The sequence below is a fragment of the Phascolarctos cinereus genome, unplaced genomic scaffold, assembly GCF_003287225.1.
Source record: "Phascolarctos cinereus isolate Bilbo 61053 unplaced genomic scaffold, phaCin_HiC Scaffold_4;HRSCAF=312, whole genome shotgun sequence".
NCBI classification, from domain to species: Eukaryota; Metazoa; Chordata; class Mammalia; order Diprotodontia; family Phascolarctidae; genus Phascolarctos; species Phascolarctos cinereus.
In genome coordinates this window covers 90555309-90574170 of record NW_027555847.1, presented here as the reverse complement: position 1 = coordinate 90574170, position 18862 = coordinate 90555309, and the positions used below count along the sequence as shown (strand labels likewise).

General features: G+C 45.8%; 1 protein-coding gene across 1 annotated transcript in view; it reads left to right on the top strand.

Moving 5' to 3' along the window:
- OBSCN (obscurin, cytoskeletal calmodulin and titin-interacting RhoGEF) overlaps positions 1-18862 on the top strand; it is a 303665-nt gene that overhangs the window by 280278 nt on the left and 4525 nt on the right. Inside the window, 11 exon segments of the mRNA XM_078152436.1 lie at positions 1791-1836; positions 2643-2723; positions 4377-7227; positions 9475-9555; positions 10958-11068; positions 11576-11743; positions 13096-13218; positions 14120-14290; positions 16006-16123; positions 17848-17890; positions 17892-18088. Of these exon segments, the coding sequence (XP_078008562.1) occupies positions 1791-1836; positions 2643-2723; positions 4377-7227; positions 9475-9555; positions 10958-11068; positions 11576-11743; positions 13096-13218; positions 14120-14290; positions 16006-16123; positions 17848-17890; positions 17892-18088 (3990 nt within the window).

Genomic DNA, 18862 nt, shown 5'->3' with positions numbered 1-18862 from the left:
AACTACATACTGTTAAAGCTGAAAGAACTCTTAGAATATAGAATGTCAGAAATAAAAGTGATGTGGTTTGGGGGATTTAGGGGCCCCTCAAGGACCAAAGTACAGGACGAGGTTATCTGGAAAGAATTCACGGACTTGAGCATTCTTTAAGTCAAGTTGGCAAAGGTTTATTGTGACATCATCCAGCAGGCAAAAGTTCTTAAGGAACCTGCAACCTGGGGGCAGGTAGATGATGCAGTGGATAGAGCACCAGCCCTGGATTCAGGAAGACCTGAGTTCAAATCCAGACCAGACACTTGATATTTACTAGCTGTGTGACCCTGAGCAAGTCACTTCACCCCACTGCCTCACAAAAAAAAAAAAAAGGAACCTGCAACCTTAGAGGGGTACAGTTAAAGTTTTAATAGGAAAAACTTTAGTAAAACATGTGCCAAATATGATGACTAGGTGATTCAGAGAAGCATTAGGGGGTGGTTAAGGAGTGGTCAGTTCTTAAGGGAACGTGCAGTTTTTATATCTACTGCGCAGGCATTTTACCCAGATTTCACCAAGAATGGGGGCGGGGAGAGGAAAGACACAGAGAGGTGTGTTTTGTTATGTCTGTTACATCACCAAGTTAACTAGCAGGGCCAACTGAGGATTGTCCAGTCTGCCATTAATCAATGTCTTGTTTGACAAGATAGATGTAGGGGGTGTACATGTCTTAAGTCTAGGATATACATAATGAGAAGTCCAGGGTGCATATAATGAGGTAGGGAGTTGGTATAGATGGTATGGAATATCTTTATGAGCCAGTACAAAACCAGTTCAAACTAATAACTCCTGCAGAGGTGGTTTTGTAACTGTACCAGGGAGGGAGATAAGTGTTTCGCTGGGGCCCACTCATGAGTAACTGCTGAGCATAGTGTCCTTGGGCTGCAGAGAAACTGCCAGAAATAGTGTTTTTGAGGCTAGGAGAAATATAGTCTTGGAACTGGGGTCCGAGCACAGGCACCCAAGCACCCCATCAGAAGGGCCCCAATAACAAAGAACCTGGAATGTTAGCCCCAGCAGGGCATTAGAACAGACTCTGGCTATGCTGGGATGTACCATAGGACACAGAACACAGAATGTTGGGGTTGGAAGGGACAAACGCCTGATTCAGCTGTCCAAGAGGAACCGGAGTACTCAGCTCCCTGAGCTTCTGGCCTCCCTTGCCCACTCTTGACACCTTTGTGCCCACAATGTCTACTGACATGACCCTGAATCCCAGTCTGCCTAGAATGTGCATCTTATCTCCCCTGCCAGCCTATAAGGACATACAGACTACCTGGTTTAGAGTGGGAAGGAACAGTAGAGGTCATCTAGCCCATGGACTCCCGTTTAGAGATGGGGAAACTGAGGCTGAGAGGGAAGAGGTTTGCACAAGGTCACACAGTAAGTAGCAGAGCTAAGATTTGAACCCAAGTTCTCTGATTCCAGATCTAGCATGCTTTCCACTGTCCACTGCCTGTTTCTACCACCAGCAGAGCCCACAGAGCTTTCAGCAAAGTAGGCTCAGGAAATGTTTGCTAAGTCAATAACAATGCACATTTGCGTAGAGCTAAGGTTCACAAAGCATTTCTTCACAACAATGCTCTGAGGTACATAGTATAAGGATTATTATTCCCATTTTACAGCTAAGGAAAAGGTTCAGAAAATGACTCCCTAAGGATCACACATTGGTATCAGAGCTAGGGTTCAAACCTAAGTCTCTCTTGTACTCTTTCCATCACGCTGCATTGACCAAATGTCTCTTGTTTGGTTCCTAGGGCCAGACCTAGTGCTTCCAAATGTCTCACCCACTCATGGCTTATGGTAAGTTGGCCTGACTTGGCTTGGCTGTAACCCCCTTCCTACAATCACCAGACCCATCACAGACACTCGGAAAGAAATGAAGACGGGAGGCACTGGTGGGAGCAGAGCTGGCCCTGGGGCAGGAAGGGAGAAGGCCTGTTTCAGGAGGGCCCATGCCCTTTAAGCTGGCACCCACAGAGAATGGTGTGAGAGTAGGTTGGTTCCTTTCTGAATTGTCAGAACCAAAACAAAGGCTGTAAGCTGCTTCACAAGGGAGACAGACAGTGACAGAAAGACAGAGAGAGAGAAAAAAAGGAAGAGGAGGAAAAGAGAAGGAAGGGAGGGAGGGAGGAAGGGAGGGAGGAAGGGAGGGAGGGAGGAAGGGAGGGAGGGAGGAAGGAAGGAAGGAAGGAAGGAAGGAAGGAAGGAAGGAAGGAAGGAAGGAAGGAAGGAAGGAAAGAAGGAAGGAAGGAAGGAAGGAAGGAAGGAAGGAAGGAAGGAAGGGAGAGAAGAGAAGAGAAAGAGTAAGAAAGAGAAAGAAAAAAAGAAAGAAAACCTACCTTCTCCCACTTCACCATTTTCACTAAGTGATTTCAGTTACTGGTCTGTGGTCCCAGGGCAGAAGCAGGAGAGTAGGAGGGTCCTAAAAACCTCAGCCTCCAAGTGCACTCAGCCTTGACACTATGACTCCTTGTTTGAGACCCTGCAAGTGACCAGAGATATTCACACTCCCTTCAAGTTAAAAAAACGAAATCAGCACTGTGGCCTCCCCTCTCAAGAGTCAGCCAGCTCTTACCCCTCCTAGACTGAGTCTTTTTTCTTTCCAGAAGCCCTCGGTGCCTCCAGAGGAGGCTCACTTCATCAACACCAAGCAGCTGAAATTCATCGTGGCCCGGAACAGGTGGCAGGTCAGTTGTGACTCTTAATCTGGGACATCACATGCTGGACTTTGGTGCTGTCCCTCTCAAAGGCCTGGCCAGTGCCCAGGAATAGGCCATGGGGCAGAGGGAACTGAGGTTTATTATCACTCTCACATTCAGGGTGAAACCTCTCCAATTTGCTATGTGATCTCATGGGCTAGTCACTTAAGGGAAGAGAGAAGGGAATAAGCATTTATTTAGGCCTTACTATGTGCCCGACACTGTGCTACATGCTTTATCAATATTATCTCATTTGATCTTTACAACAACCCTGGGAGGTAGATGCGATTATCATCTCCATTTTATAGATGTGGAAACTGAGCGTACCAAAGTTAGGTGACTTGCCCAGGGTCACACAGACAGTAAGTGTCTGAGGCTGGATCTGAACTCAAGTCTTCCTGATTCCAGGCCCAGTGCTCCATCCAGTGTGCCACGTAACACAGACTATCAGAGCTGGGATGGCCCTTAGGACATAGAGCATCATTAATACAATAGCTATCATTTACATGACCTACTGTGGGCCAGGTACTGTGTGTGCTAAGCACTCTACAATTCTTATCTCATTTGAGTACAGAATGTGAGCTCTACAAAGGACTTTTGAACAAAGAGTATCAGAGTCCAAAGGTACCTTAGAACACAATGTCAGAGCTAGAAAAGACCTTTGAACATAGTACGTAGGATGTCAGAGCTGGGGAGGCCTTTAGAACACAGACCCCAAGAGCTAGAATGGACCTTAGAACATGGAACATAGAATGTACGCAACAGAAAGAAATTGAGAACAGAGAATGCCTGAGCTGGAAGGGGTCTTAGAGACCTCTAGACATAGGAGTGGGGCAGCTAAGGGGTCCCATAGTACACAGAGTGCTGGGCCTCAAGTCAAGAAGACTCATCTTCACAAGTTCAAATCTAGCCTCTGACACTTAGTAGCTATGTGACTGGGCAAGTCACTTAACCCTGTTTGCCTCAGTTTCCTCATCTGTAAAATGAGCTGGAGAAGGAAATGGCAAACCACTCCAGTATCTTTGCCAAGAAAACACCAAATGGGGTCATGACTAAAACGACTCAGCAACAGAAATAGGTATGCATAGAGGCTGGGAGAGGGCAAGGGTCAAAGATAATGCTTGCCCCAGGGGTGCCCAAGCTCTATGCTTAATTACAGATCTAGAGCTAAAAGGGACCTCAGAAGCCATCTCCTTATTTCATAAGGGATGAAAGATCTCCATGGGCAGAGGGGGCCTAGTGTCTAGGACCAAGCCTTCCTCTTTCTGTCTTGAAGAGGCGGGCAATGAAGCAGCACGTGATGGACCATCTAGTCCAACGCACTCATTTTACAGATGAGGAAACTGAGGCCTAGGAAAGTGAAGTGATTTGCCCATCATAGTGAGACTTGAACCCAGGTCATCATCTCATTTTCAGGGCTTCCTATCTGTATCCGGTGTGGGAGACTCAGTGCATGAGTACAAATGAGTTCCCCCCTGCCTTCCCTCACTTTTGGCCATCCCATCCTTTCCATCTGGCGAAGACTTAACCAGATTTCTGTTGAGTCTGCCAAGCCCAGCAGGGCCTTGGGGTTTCCAAGGGGTTTCCAAGCCATGCTTTTGACTGACAGCCCCTGCCTTCTCTTCTCCTCTTTCCTCCCAGCGTTCTTTGATGTGCTACAAATCCATCTTGGTGATGCAGTCTATCCCAGAGCTCCTGCAGGGCCCTTCAGACAGCCCATCCCTCGGCATTTCCCGGCACCTCATCAAAGAGGCCAGCTACTCTACCAGCAGCTCCTCCTCGGACAACGAGATTGCGGCCTACTCCCGGGCCAAGTCCCTGCCGCCTTCACCAGGAACATACTCCCCTGTCTTGCCACCCAAGAGTCTCCTCAGAAGCTCTACCAGCCTTCCCGAGGAGGGTGAACTCCCTGCAGGTGCCACAGGGACCCCGAGAGGCACTGACCACAGATGGGAACAGAGTGGCAAGCTATCTCCTCGGGCTCCCCAGAGGTTCTGGGAGCAACCTCAGTTACTGAAGACAGCCTCTGCTGACAGCATGACCTTTAAGGAAGGGGAAAGTGAGACTGTAGGGGTAGCCTCATCCCAGGAAGGGGACAGGACAGCAGCCAAGGGTGCCACCTGTGTGCCCCGGCAAAGTGTCATCAAGAGTACATTCTCCTGGCAGGCCTGCGAGGCCGCAGAACGAGAGGGTACATCTCCTGTCCACGACTACAGGAAGCACTTGGAGAGGGCCCGGAGGAACCTTCTGAAGGGCTGGTACTCCAAAGGAGCCCTTCGGGGCCTGCGGGAGCCACTCCTAGAACACTATGAAATGGAGGAGGAGGAAGCCCGGGAGGCCCAGGTGGGCCCACTGACCAAGTCGTCATCTTTTGAGACAGCCCTCCGTTTGCCTGGCTCCACCTCCCGTGTCTCCAACCGGAGCCATTCACTTGATGACTACAGGCTAAGAACCAGCAGCCCCTTCCCAGAGCTAAGTGAGGGAAAAGAGCAGAGCAAGGACCCAGGCATTAGTGACACTAGTGGGGCCCACTCTGCTGCTGGGGAATCCCCAAAGATCAGCCAGTCAGAAAGCCCAGGAGGGACTACAATCCCCCTGGCACCAGCCAAAGAGCAAGAAATCATGGTGGGAGCAGGCTCCCCATCACAGGGTGCTTCATTGCCTGCCTCTTCAAGCCAGAAAGAGGAAGAGTCAGTCCTAAAGGCTAGGCCTCCTCTGCCCAAAAGTTCAGGTTCAAAGGTGACAGGCACCTGCCAGGAAGGTCAGTGCCCCACCTCATCTGTCCCACATTCACAGATTGCTTTGAGCTCACCTTGGGAGGATAGTTCTCTAAGGAGCTCGAACCCCTTTCTGTTGAGTGATTCTACAACCACACTCCAAGGTGGGAACCAGCCATTTGTACCCACCCCTAACTTACAAGTAGCCCCAGGATCAGCCACTGAGGACAGACAGACAGATGGTTCTCTGAAGCATTCAAACCCATTCCTCTCCAGTGACCTAGGGCCCAGTAGTTTCCCAACCACAGGTTCTGGACCCTCAGCTTTCTCCAGCAATGAAGGTGGGCACAAGGATGGATCTCTAAAGCGATCCAACCCATTCCTGTACAGCGATACCGGGTCTGCCCTACAGGAGGGCAGCCAGTTCACTGGAATCCCTGGAGACACCTTCAAGAGATCCAATCCTTTCCTTTACCATGACCCAGGGTCTGCTCTTTCAGAGGGCAGTGCTGCCTGGGATACCGCAGTCCTACAAAAACAGGGCACCCTCAGTTCAGCCTTACCTGGTACCCACATGGAAGGGCTACTGAAGACATACAGCTACCTCCTCCCAAGTCAGCCTCAGTCAGCAGACTCCTCCAGGCCATCAGCCTTTCAAACCCAAACCAGTCCATTTACAGGTTCAGTGAGTGAACACCATAGCTATTTGGGATCTGCTTTTCTGGGGGACATTTCTCCATCAGAGGCTGCCCCAGGTTTGACTTCCAAGAGTGAATATTTCTATAGTGCCACAGAGTCTGTGTCCTTAGAGGATGTTGTGGAACAGATGGTGGATTTATCCAAGGAGATGACGGTCCTAGCTGACTCAGTGTCTGACCAGCAGGGCCCTAAAGCACAGTCTGTACCCAGGAAGTTTTCCTATGGAGAGCGTGGGGGTTACGTAGGAGTTGGGGGCTATGGCAGTTTTGCCTTTGGGGGAGAGGGAAATGTGCTAGGCCAGAGGCCCCTGTGGACTGCCAGAACCTGGACTGAGTCAATATCATCTGAAGAACCAGAGGAGACAGTACCAGAGAACACTCAGTCTGAAACAAAATCTGCGTCTCTCCCTGAGATTGTGGAAACTGGAAAGGATGCTGGGAAAGAGATTGGGAATGATGCTGGAAAGGAAATCAGGAAAGAGACTGGAAAGGGGTCAGAGGAATTCCTGTCCTGGGAGGAATTTGGCAAAAGCTCCCAGGTCTCTTTGGTGCAAATCAAAGACCTTTCTGAAGATTCATCTATTGGAGACAGAGTATCTCTAGACATCTCTGAAGTGGAACCAGCCTACCTAAACTTGTCTGATTTGTATGATATCAAATACCTCCCCTTTGAGTTCATGATTTTCAGGAAGGTCCCCAAACCAGTTGAAAAAGAAATCCCAGCCCAAATGGAAGTGGAGAGTTTAGAGAGGACAGATTTAGAAGAAGCCTGGTACAAGCAAGAAGAATTTGGGCTCTTTCCCATTAGAGCCACTGGGCAACAGAGAAGTCTAGAGATAATGGAAGACTTGGACCCAATGGAACTCATGAGTAAGGACACCAAAGGCCTTATGGACACTAGCAGGAAGAAGAGGAAATCCTCCCCAACCAAACCTGGATTCTTCAAGTTCTCTGGGAAATACCAGTCTCTGGACAGCCCAGTTGAACACAGCCTGAAGAAGAAAGTGAAGGCCTCAGTGGCACATATTTCAAGAATCTTGAAGGGCAAGCCAGCCTTTGAGCAAGAAAGACAAGAAGGTAAAAACCTCCCTCTACCTATGACAACCACTTGGTTGTTGGGGGATGGGGGGAGGAGCACCCAGGCAGTGAGGGACAGGAGAGTCACAGAAGCTTCATGGTTACAGCTAGGAAGCCAAGAGAGGAGGTGGAAATGGAAAAGGGATTTGGGGGCACTAGCAGCAGAAGTAGGGAGGTTGGGAGGAGAGGAAGATTTCTGAAGGAAAATGATGAGTTCCATTTTGGACATGTTGAGTTTGAGGCGCAGTGGGTCATCGAGGCAGAGATGCCCGGCAGATAGTCAGCATTGTGAGACTGGAGTACCTACCTCAGAGCGTTGCTGTGGGGCCCAAGTGAGATAATGTATGTAAACCACTCTGCCAACTTCATAACCCCATACAAAAGTCAGTTTTTATCAGGACCCGTGATATTGATGAGCATGGAGACCTCTGGAGAAATAGCTCTCACTCTAGCTCCTAATTATACAACCTTCCAAAGAACTTTCCTCTGGCCAACCCCATGAAGTTGGTAGTACAAATATCATGACCCCCATGTATAGCCAGAAGACACACAGATCACATTGAAATGTGTCTCCTCTCTCATCTCTTGCTTAATAATCCTGTGAGTGTTCTTAAGGAATTTCGATGGAGGCATAATAAGGCACCAGTGCTGGTAAAACTGGGTAACATTACCAAGTTTGCACCATGGGGGTGGAGTAACAACAGATTCTGTTCATTTTTGCATATTCATGATGACAACACCCTGCCCCCTCCTAAACACCCACCTTGTGTTGGGCGATGGGCTCAGTGTCCTCTGTGGTCTGGTGGCCTTTGGGGTCAAGGGTTAAATGCCTGGCTCTGTCACTTGCAATCTATATGACCTTAGGGCCTCAATTTTCTCATATGGAAAATGAAGGGGTTGGATTAGAGGAACACCCTCCTCCCCTCAGGGCCTTTCTAGCTCCTTATCCTAGTGATGAGCCAAGCTCTCACACTTAGCTAGACTGCTCCACACAAGACAGACACACAATCCATCACCTGGCTTGTTTCCAAAGCCTTTACAACTTGGTGGCACCTGATAGAAGTTGGTCTCTGCCAACAGTCCAAGAATCTAGGGTCTCCTTCAAGCCACGGTGACACTCATACATAAAAATAGGAAAAGAGGACTCATTTCCATATGGCACCATAACATAAGTGGTCTTCAAGGCCATTTCTTCTCTATAGTACAGGAAGCTCTTTATCTGGGAGCACTTGAATTTATTGGAGGATAAGCTAGGTGGCCTCTTGAGATCCTCCCCAGGCCTTGCCTTATCACATATGCTTATTTGGAATGCAACCAGATCTAAGTTATAGAATATAGTTGCATGGCAAATGGCAGCCTAGACTTCTGGGTCAGAGGACATGATTTTAAAACTTTGTGAACATGTTAAAATAAAAATAAAACAGGATTCAGAACCGAAAAGGATCTTGGAGATCATCCATTGTAAGTCCTTCATTTTACAAATAAGGAAACCAAGGCCCAGAGAAGGAAAGTGACTTGCCTACGGTCATATGATTTCTATGTAATAAGGCTAGGTTTTCTTCAAGACCCTCAAACCAAGTCCCCAGTGTTCCTTGGGTCTTATTGAGCCTCCCTCTTATTGAGCCAACCCCCAGCCCAAGCATACTATTTGGGTCATTTATCCAAATGAATAACATGTCTTAGTGAAAATAAACAAAGGTCTATTGAGCAGTGGTACCGATGGATAGATGAGTATTCTGACTTAAAATAACCATGTCCACCATGCAATCCACTTCAGTCTAAGGACATTTATAAAGCATATGGCAAACATGCGATCCACTTCAATCTGAGAGACATTTATAAAGCATACTGAGCCGTGAAGAGACAAGGTTTGGATAAGCTATGTTCCCTGACCTCAAACAGCTCATCATTTACTAAAGATGTAAAACACAATACAGATAGCCATTATACACATACTGTATTTGAAATGCATAGAGATAGTTCCCCAAAAAAGGGCTAAGTGAGGTCTTAGGGGAAGATCCTTCCAAAAAAGAGGACTCAGGGAAACCTTCTTGGAAGAAGAGACTCTTGAGTTGGGTTTTAAAGGCTAGGAAGAATTCAACAAGAGTAAAGAGGGGAGAAAGAGTACGCCAGGCATCAAGAACAAAGGCAAAGGAAAGGGGATGGGAAGGAAAGAGGGCCTGGGTTCACTGTAGCCCGCTACTCTAGATAACTTGCAAGTTCCTCTTCTCTTTCTTCTCTTGGCAGTTCTGGAGGAGGAAGAAGCTTTTAAGAAGAAATCAGGACTGTCATCGTTCAGGCTCTCTGGAATGAAAACCAAAGACAGGGGTGTGTGTCTGGGCCATTTGGGGATTTCTCCCTCCCTGTCCTATTTTTCTTTTCAGTTGATTAGTGAAGTCTACATTGAACATTTACTATGGAAGGGCTTCAAGGTTAATAATAATAATAATAATAGCAATAACTGACATTTCTATGGTGTTTCGAGGTTTACGAAGTACCACCCTCACAGCAGTCCTATGAAAACAGCAGCACGGAGTGTTTCCTATTGTAGATTAGGAAATTGAGACCATGTGCTCAAGGTCATCTAGCTAGCAAATGGCAAAGCTGAGATTTGCTTCTGTACCTCCCCTGTGCAAATTGCTCCATGTTCCAGGGAATCTATGGGGCTAAGCAGCATCCAAGGTAATAAAGCCTTTGAAAAATGTCTGTTCTGGAAAGATCCCTAGACATCATCTTCTCACTCCCTCCAGTCAAATCCGCTCTCAGGAAAGGCTCTGAGGTCCACTCCAGACTCCTTAGTGTGAATGTCAGCCCCTTAGTTCCCTTTCCCAGAGCTTTCTTGACCAAGAAGGCCCCTGGGTAACCTTTGAAAAGCTGATACAGGTATCAACATCATGGGGCGGCCCAGCAATGTGGAAAATCTGTTTTCTCTGTGTGTGAACCTTTGAATTATTCCGTACTGCATCTGTAAGATACATAGCGGAAGGGGACCTTGTCAGTCTGTAAAGATCCAGTCTGCACCCTTGAGGAAATCACAGTCCAGCTAAGGAGAGAAGGAAGTTAGCAAATGGAAGGTTAACCAATAATAGAAAAATGTGTCTTCTGTTAGGGGGCTCATGGAACAGAGAGATTGGCATAGACTGGGTAGTTGAGGAGGGTTTTATTGAGCTAAGTTTTGAAGGATGGGGATGGGAGGATTGAAAATAAAGGAGGAACACACTCAGGGTAAAAGAACAGCATGAGTGGTCAATGTCCAGAGGAAGAAATGGGCCTTGTATGGTCAGATTATGCCTGGCTGAAAGGGAGTATTTGTGAGCACTTAAGACTCTCCAAAATCTAACCTTAACCTAACTTTCCAGCTTTATTTGCCCTTTCTTCCATGTTCTTCTTGAGACATCACCATGCACTTTATTTGCTCCTCTCTAATGGAGTTTACCATGTAGTATTGTTTCTCTATGTTGGTGTATTATCTCTCTGTCAGACTATGAGTTCCATGAGGGCAGGTATAGTATTTTATCCAATCTTTTTATCCCTTCTGGTGCCCAGCACTGGGCTCTGCACATAGTAGGCACTTAATAAATGTTTGCATTGTGTCTTCTTCTATTTTGCTGTATTGTTTTCACCATTTCAAACTTATGATCACTTCAGTCAGCCTTGTCTTTGAAGACCTTTGTTCGCTAGTCCATACGCCTGAAGTAATATGTGTCTCTGTCTCTCTGTCTCTCCTCAGCACCTTTGTTTGTAAAGGAGCTCACAGATGAGGCTGTCATCCCAGGCCAGTCCATTACACTCTCCTGCCAAGTTTCTGCTCACCCAGCTCCACAGACTGAATGGTTCAAAGGTGATGGTTCTACCCTGAACCTCTGGAAATGGGATTCATCCCTCAACACATAGCCTGATCCCTGCATTAAAAAGTAGAGCCAACAGTAGTGCTTAAGAATCACAGAATGTCAGAGCTGGAAGGAGGCATAGAATATAGACTGCCAGAACCCATAGAGACCATTTGGTCCAACCTTCTCATTTTACAAATAAGGAAACTGAGGCTCAGGAAGATTATACAATTTGCCCAAGATCCAGGACAAGAGCCTATGTCTCCTGGCTCCCAGTCCAGTATTTTTACCACTCTGCCACAATCTATTACCACATACCTGGTTGGTGTGCCAACCATTAGACTTTACCATGAAATGTGAACATAATTTGGCCAATGAGAATAGGAGATTAGCATCTTTTAACTCAGGAACAGAAGATGCCACAGGGTCCCAAAGAACATATCCTTGTTATCCCCTTTTTAGAACCACCCTTAGATCCACTTCCCAGATTCAAGCCTTTGGTTCTGTTTCCTTCCTAGATGGGATCCCCATTCAGACCAGCAGCAGGCTCCTTATCTCCTCCACACTCAAAAATTTCCAGCTTCTGACCATACTGGTAGTAACTGAGGAAGACCTCGGAGTTTACAAGTGTACTGTGAGCAATTCCCTGGGGACAGCATCTACAATCGGTGTCATTAGGAAAGCAGGTCAGTGCTAGCTCTCTTTCCTCTACCCCATACTACCTCTCTCAGCTTCCAACCTTTCCAAGGAGAAGAACTCCTTATGTGAAAAGGGATTGTGCTGTGAGTGTCTGTTGAGTGAGAAAGTTTACTATGACAAAAAATTCTGTGATTTCAGAAACACTTTTAAATTAATGAATGAAATTTAAATGAATGAATATAAGTGAATAAATGAATAAAAAGCATTTAATAATTACTATGTGCAAAGTACTATGCTAAGTTCTGGGGACCCTGATACAAAAATGAAATAATTCCTGCCCTCAAGAAGTTTAAATTCTAGTGTAGGAAACGAGGCAGAAGGGGTCTGAAACAAGGGGTGTAATGAATGGGGGGAGAGGAGGGGAGAAGGAGAGGGAGAAGGAATGGCCTAGGAAGGGCATAATGGCCTAGGAAATCACAAATATGGTGAGTGAAACATAGCCGTATTCTCTATATGCATTTAAAAAGTAGTGATACATCTATGCGTGAGGCATATTATTTATTCCAGGTACAGAAGACATTTATTTTAAGTCATACTGCATATTTAGTAAGAGCTAATATAAAAATGTCAAAGCTTGGTGTACGTATGGATTTTTAGGCCCTTTGCGGTAACTGCACAGTGTCTCTGGGGTCTGCAGCCCACAAGTTTAAAGCCCCTGCTCTAAAATATCCTCCTGTGAAATGATTCTGGGGTCTTTGAATGGTTGGCACTTCTTCATTCTTGAACAGACATACTGTCCAGTGGGGCTTCATTCCACCCCTTGTTTTAGACTCTTTCTGCCATATCACAGAGTATGTCCGCACTTAGAGCCTTCCAGAGTTCTGTCATTTGCCCCGTTTTGCACCATGGAAACCATAGGATGGGAAGGGGGTGACAAATTGATTTGGGTTTGAGAAGGCTTGAAGCAGCCTAAATGACCCTGGATCCTGAAGAGGACACATCTACGGGGCCATAACTAGGAATTCAGCCGAGTTGGAGAGAGGAGAAGTATGGTTGAATAAGAAGAGGAGGCTGCTCGTTTCACAAAGACTCTAGTGCCTGCTGTGGAGCTATGAAATCCTAACCCCTAGGAGGAAACAAGGCAAGGGGGAGTTGGAAGCAGGCATCTTGGATATGGGGATCTAGCCCCTGGATAGGACTGAAGCCCGGAGGGGTGGCATTGCACAGCACAGAGATGGTGAAGGACTGTGAGGCACAGGGGTGGTGGTTTTCCAGAAAACTGCCCCTATGCCCCATGCTCTTCCATTGGCCCCGCGTCAGCACCCTGGGGCAGATCCCTTATCCACAGTATTAGTTACAGCTCTGTACACCTAACTTTTCTTATGACTCTCTGTGACAGAAATACCCTCCTCTCCTCCACGTCCAGACGTTGGAGAGGTATATGAAAATGGGGTGCTCCTGGTCTGGAAGCCTGTGGAGTCCCACAGCCCGGTGACTTACATCGTACAATGCAAGATAGAAGGTAATGTGACACTGGGTCTTGGCTCATTCTCATCTTGCCTCCCTTAAAAACACATCTAAGCTTATAATGAGTTTCACTGAGGAACATAAGCCTTCTTGGGGCAAGAACAACATGGCTCAGCTCTCTGATGACTGCCCATGGAGAAGGGATACCCTGACGGTAAATGGGGTATGACAGTGGGAAGAACACAGCCCTGATAATCAGGGAAGCTAACTCAGCCCCTCACTGGGGAGAGGGGAAGAAGGAGAAGGAACGGCCAAGGAAATCACAGATCTTGAACACTCTTGAACAAATCAAGAACATCTCTGAGTATCTTTATCTCACTTCATTTAACCTCTCAATCTCTTCTTCTACAAAATGGAGAGGCTAAGACCTCCCTTGCATATCCTTCAGGGTTGTATGAGAACCAAATGAGATGATGTATCTGTGTGTGAACATGGTTTACATAGAAATATAAGATAAAATAATGACAAGAATGATGCTGCCCCTTGCTGGCTTAAAAGTGGGCTTTGGAGCCCATCCATAACTTTTAAGGTACTCCCCTGACATTTTAAGACCCATCCCTAACCTCTGGAGTTCAGTCCTTACCTCTACCATAGTGTCATCATCAGAATCCAGAGCTTGAGATGTCCCAGGACTTACCCTGTGACTGTCACACTCCTAGAAATGACAGTGTGACTACAGGTAGAATTAAAATCCCAGATGCCTGCATTTGGTAGAACTCTCATAGTGTTGACAAAGTAGTAGAATCAAAAACAGACCTAATGGATGAGCCATTGAGTCTTTGAGATGCCATCTCCCATCCCTCACCTGCTTGCTGAGCAGGCCATATGTAGCCAAAAAGGACAGCCTACATACTCCACCAAAACGCCAAACCCCCATCCTCTTATGACTCACCCAGGTGGAGACTGGATCACACTGGCATCTGACATCTTTGACTGCTGTTACTATGCCAACAACCTCTCTTATGGCGGAATGTACTCCTTCCGAACAGCCTGCGTCAGCAAGGCAGGCATGGGACCATACAGCAGCTCCTCAGAACGAATCCACATCGGCGATCACAGCCAGATGGGTAAGCTGGGAGGAAAGGGAGTTCAGGATTGGGTTGCATTAAAGACCTGCAACCTTTTAAAAGAAAGAACCATCTTGTAAGACACCTGGAATATTGCCTTTTGAAAACACACATATTTACACAGAAGAGATTTTACAACAAATTCATCTGTCTTAACATTTTGAACATTCTACACGATTGATGTAATTGCAATACAAAGATGATGGATAACAACTATTTAGCTCCCATATCAAGCAATCAACCAACAAGCATTTATTAAGCACCTTCTATTTGCCAGGCACTGGGCTATGTTCTAGGGACACAAAAACAAAAAACGAAACAATCTCGTGTCTCAAGGAGCTTGTAGTCTATTGGAGGAAGTAACATGTACCCATATAGGTGCATAGAGATTAAATACAAAATGAAAACAGCTAATTAAGCACAAGGTGGCTAGGGAGAGAGCTGGGGATATCAGGGAAGATGCTGGGTAGAAGGTAGTACTTGGACAGAGTTCTGAAGGAGGTGAAGGATTCTCTGAGGCCGAAGCATGGAGAGGGTGCATTAGAGACATGGAGTGCAGCCAATCTTGACACTACTCTCAGCACATCTGATTTTGTATTTCTTTGAAGAGATGCTTGATTCAATTCGACAAGCACACTATTTGCATGGGGTGCTGGGAGAGATGTTAAGTTTAGATGAGGTTTGGTCCCCTCCATCATAGTGCTCCCAGTCTGGCAAGGAAGGGCATAAGGTACGAACATATGTAATAAGTAATGATGATCAAAGCATCGTAAGATAAGTGTATCAGAGAGGTACAAAACAGAGTGATGGATGGAGGTTCAAGTGGGAAAAGGGCATTGCTCAAAGCTAGATGTTTACGTAGTACTTTGGCATGTTAATGAGATGAGTCAACCTAAGGGTAGAAGCTCATCCCCTTATTTTGACTTTAAGAGCCCCCGAAAGCTTGGTAGTCACAGAGCAGTGTATGTGTGCCGATGAAGTTATGAGCCACACCTCTCCTCAGTCTGTAGACAAAAGTCCTGCTGTCAGCAACTCTGTGCAAAAAATAAAAAGGGAAGCTATCTCCTCTTCAGACTGCTCTCCCTTTTACTCCCATTCATTCATTTATAAAATATTTATTAGTAAATGAATTGTATTAGTGAATTTCTTAGTATTCATTCACTTATTAAATGTGATTAAATATGTATAATTATCAGCACTGCTTCAGGCAGGGGCAGGAGACACTACCATCCCTGAGTTTAGAGAAGCCATTCTTGAACGGCGAGTAGAAGACTACCACACAGAACACAACTGGCACACAATTCAAAATCGTATGTAATGGGTAGATTATGTTCAGGACAATACATAGGTATAGGACGTGCTTTGTGTATATGCCTGTTAAATTGAATTGAGAGACAGCAGGTACTATAGGAGATCAGAGGAAAGAAAAAGATGCTCAAGGGCTGAACTAGTCATAGAAGGCTTTGTGGGGGGATGTAAGGCTAGAGCTGGGCTAGAGGACAGCATTGCAGACAGAGGGAACAGTAGAGGGGTAGAGGGCTAGACATTCTCTTGGGGGATTCAGGAACCTGTCAGCCTACAGACTTTGCTGAAATGGGATTCTTCCCTTTCCAGACTCTGAACGTGGCAGGAGATAGCAGACTTTGAGCATGCCGGCTAGGGTTTTGTCACCAATCGATTTTGCCTTGCCTAACGTGATTCTCTTTGTCATTCAGGACCAGCCATCATCCCAGATGTGTTCCCAGGGGCCACCAAGGAGAAGAATGGGAAAGCCATTCAAACTCAACCTCTCTCAAGCCAGCAAACCTACGCCTTTCAAATGGAAATTCGGAGGTAAGGAAGGCTATGGCAAAGAAATGAGAACAAGTTATTTAGGCAGCTAAATTTAAGCAACACTCAATATTCCAGGTCTCCTGTTGTAATATGTCCTCCCTAAATCCAGCTGTCTACTGACTTCCCTGTTTGTGTCAATGGCATACCAGTCTTGACTGGTCACCCAAACTTGACACCAGTCACCCAGACTTGAAATCTGAGTCATCCTCGACCTCCTCCTCTTTCTCTTACCTCCAACTTCCTATCAGTCACTAAGTCTAATGCTGTCACAGAATCAGAGCATGTCAGAGCTGGGAAGACCCTAAAAGCATGGCATGTCAGAGCTTGGAGACATTTAAAACAAAGAACATAAAACACTAGACTTGGAAGGAGCTTTAGAACATAAAATATCAGAGCTAGAAGGGTCTTTAGAATATAGATGATACGGGCAGCTAGGTGGCGCAGTGAATAGAGCACCAGCCTTGGATTCAAGAACACCTGAGTTTAAATCCAGCCTCAGACACATAACACTTACTAGCTGTGTGGCCCTGGGCAAGTCACTTAACTCCATTGCCTAGCCAAAAAAAAAAAAAGAACATAGATGATAGAATATTAGTGCTATATGGAACCTGAAGATCATAGGACACAAAATGTTAGAGCTGGTAGGAATCTTAGGACATAGAATATATAGAAAATCAGAATTAGAAGGGACCCCAGAACATAGAATGTCAGACGCAGATTGGTCCTTAAGAAGATGGAACAGACTATCACAGCTGAAAGAGAACTTAGAAACCCTGTAGTCCAATCCTCTCATTTTACAGAAGGAAAAAGTGAAATCCAAGGAGAAGTGATTTATCCAAGGTCACACAGTCATTGCCAGAGAGAAAATAAGAAATAGGGTCTTTTTCTCCCCAGTTTTGTGGGTTTTCTATCTTACATCATAAAACACTCCATCTCTTCTAGGACCAGCAAAAAGGGTTCCATTGCTGGTAGCAGCTATGCCAAGGACCCTGTAGACCCAACTGACTGGGATACTGAATAGTATGGAAGAGAAGTGTGGGGCATTTTGGAAGGCCAGGCTAAGAACAGGATTGCAAATACCATAAACCCCAGGCTTTGCCATACTAAATTGTGGGCTTCACAGAAGTCATAGTGTGTGTTGTTTTTGTTCAGTCATTCAGTCATGTCCAACTCTTTGTGACCCCACTTGGGGTTTTCTTGGGTTTGCCATTTCCTTCTCCAATGCATTAAGCAACAGAGGTTAAGTGACTTGCCCAGGGTCACACAGCTAGTGAGTGTCTGAGGCCAGATTTGAACTCAGGTCTTCCTGACTCCAGGTCCAGCACGCTATGCACTGACCCATCTAACTGCCTCACAGCACAGAGCTTAGACCTGAAGAAAAAAAAATCTTGGAAGTCATGACAATTGGAGCAGTGTCCTATTCATCTTTGTATCTTCCTTCACACCTGACCTGGTCATCTAAGTTAAGAGGTTTAGGAGTGCTCAGATTGTTGAACCGAATTGAATTGAATTGTCCCTTTGTGGTAAGATGGGAAGTAAATAACTAATTAGAGTTATGAGAAATCCTATAATAACTCCAACTCCTTTGGGGTAAGATCAACCAGAGGTATATACTTAGAGATGGATGATGGTGTTTTATGGCTTTGTCAAAATGTGTGAGCTAAGAGCATGAGGGCAAGAGAGTAGGAGTGTGTATCTCACAGCAGAGTTTTTTGGTCCAACAGGGGTCGATTCAGTGTCGTGCGGCAATGCAGAGAAAAGTCGAGTGGGGCGGGTCATGGCAGCAAAAATCATCCCCTACCGTCCAGAAGACAAACTGGCCACACTCAGAGAGTACGAGGTCCTGAAGGCCATCCACCACCCTAATATTGCACAGCTCTTTGGGGCCTATATCAGCCCCCGACATCTGGTACTCATCTTGGAGTTCTGTGCTGGGCCAGAGCTACTTCACTGCCTGGCTGAAAGGTGAGCCCAGGCTAAATGAAGAAGAGGCCTGCATTCTTTACCAACTGCCCAGAAAAATCTCTAAGAACTGGGAAGTGGTCCTCTCATGAACATAGTCCACTTGGATCAAATTCATTAAATTTAGCTGCCTACCATAGATTCATGGAATGGCAGAGCTGGATAGAACCCCAAAAGACCATCTAATCCAGAGATTCTTAACCTGAGATCCACAGAACTATGAGATCAGTGAATTTGGATGGGAAGAAAAACATTTTTTAATTTTAAAATATATTTTTTGAAAATTTTATTTTCACTTACCTCCAAATGGAATTTAATGTTTCCTTTAATTCTGAATGTAGGCAAAAAGAAAAAAAATCTCAACAGTATTGGGCTTTACCAGACTACCAAAGAAGTTCCATGATGCAAAAATAGTTAAGAATCTCTGTTCTAGTCTAACCCCTCACTTTATAGATGGGAAAACTAAAGCCCAGAAAGGGGAATTGATTTGCCCTAGTAAGTAAGCATGTAACTTATTCAGTAAGTAAGTGGCATAACTTGGTCTAGGACCCTGATCTCCTCACATCCATGTCTGATGCTGTGTCCAGGACACCAAGTTGACCCCAATCGATTTGGAATACCAGTGGTCAGATCACATCTCCTAGAATACAGCTCCATACGGGAAAATCCAGATGTGATATGGTTAGCCTGAAAGGCAAGAGTTAGTTGTAAAATCCTAAACCCATAGGATTCAGAATGGACTAGCCCTTAGAGGTCATCTAGCCCATCCCCCACATT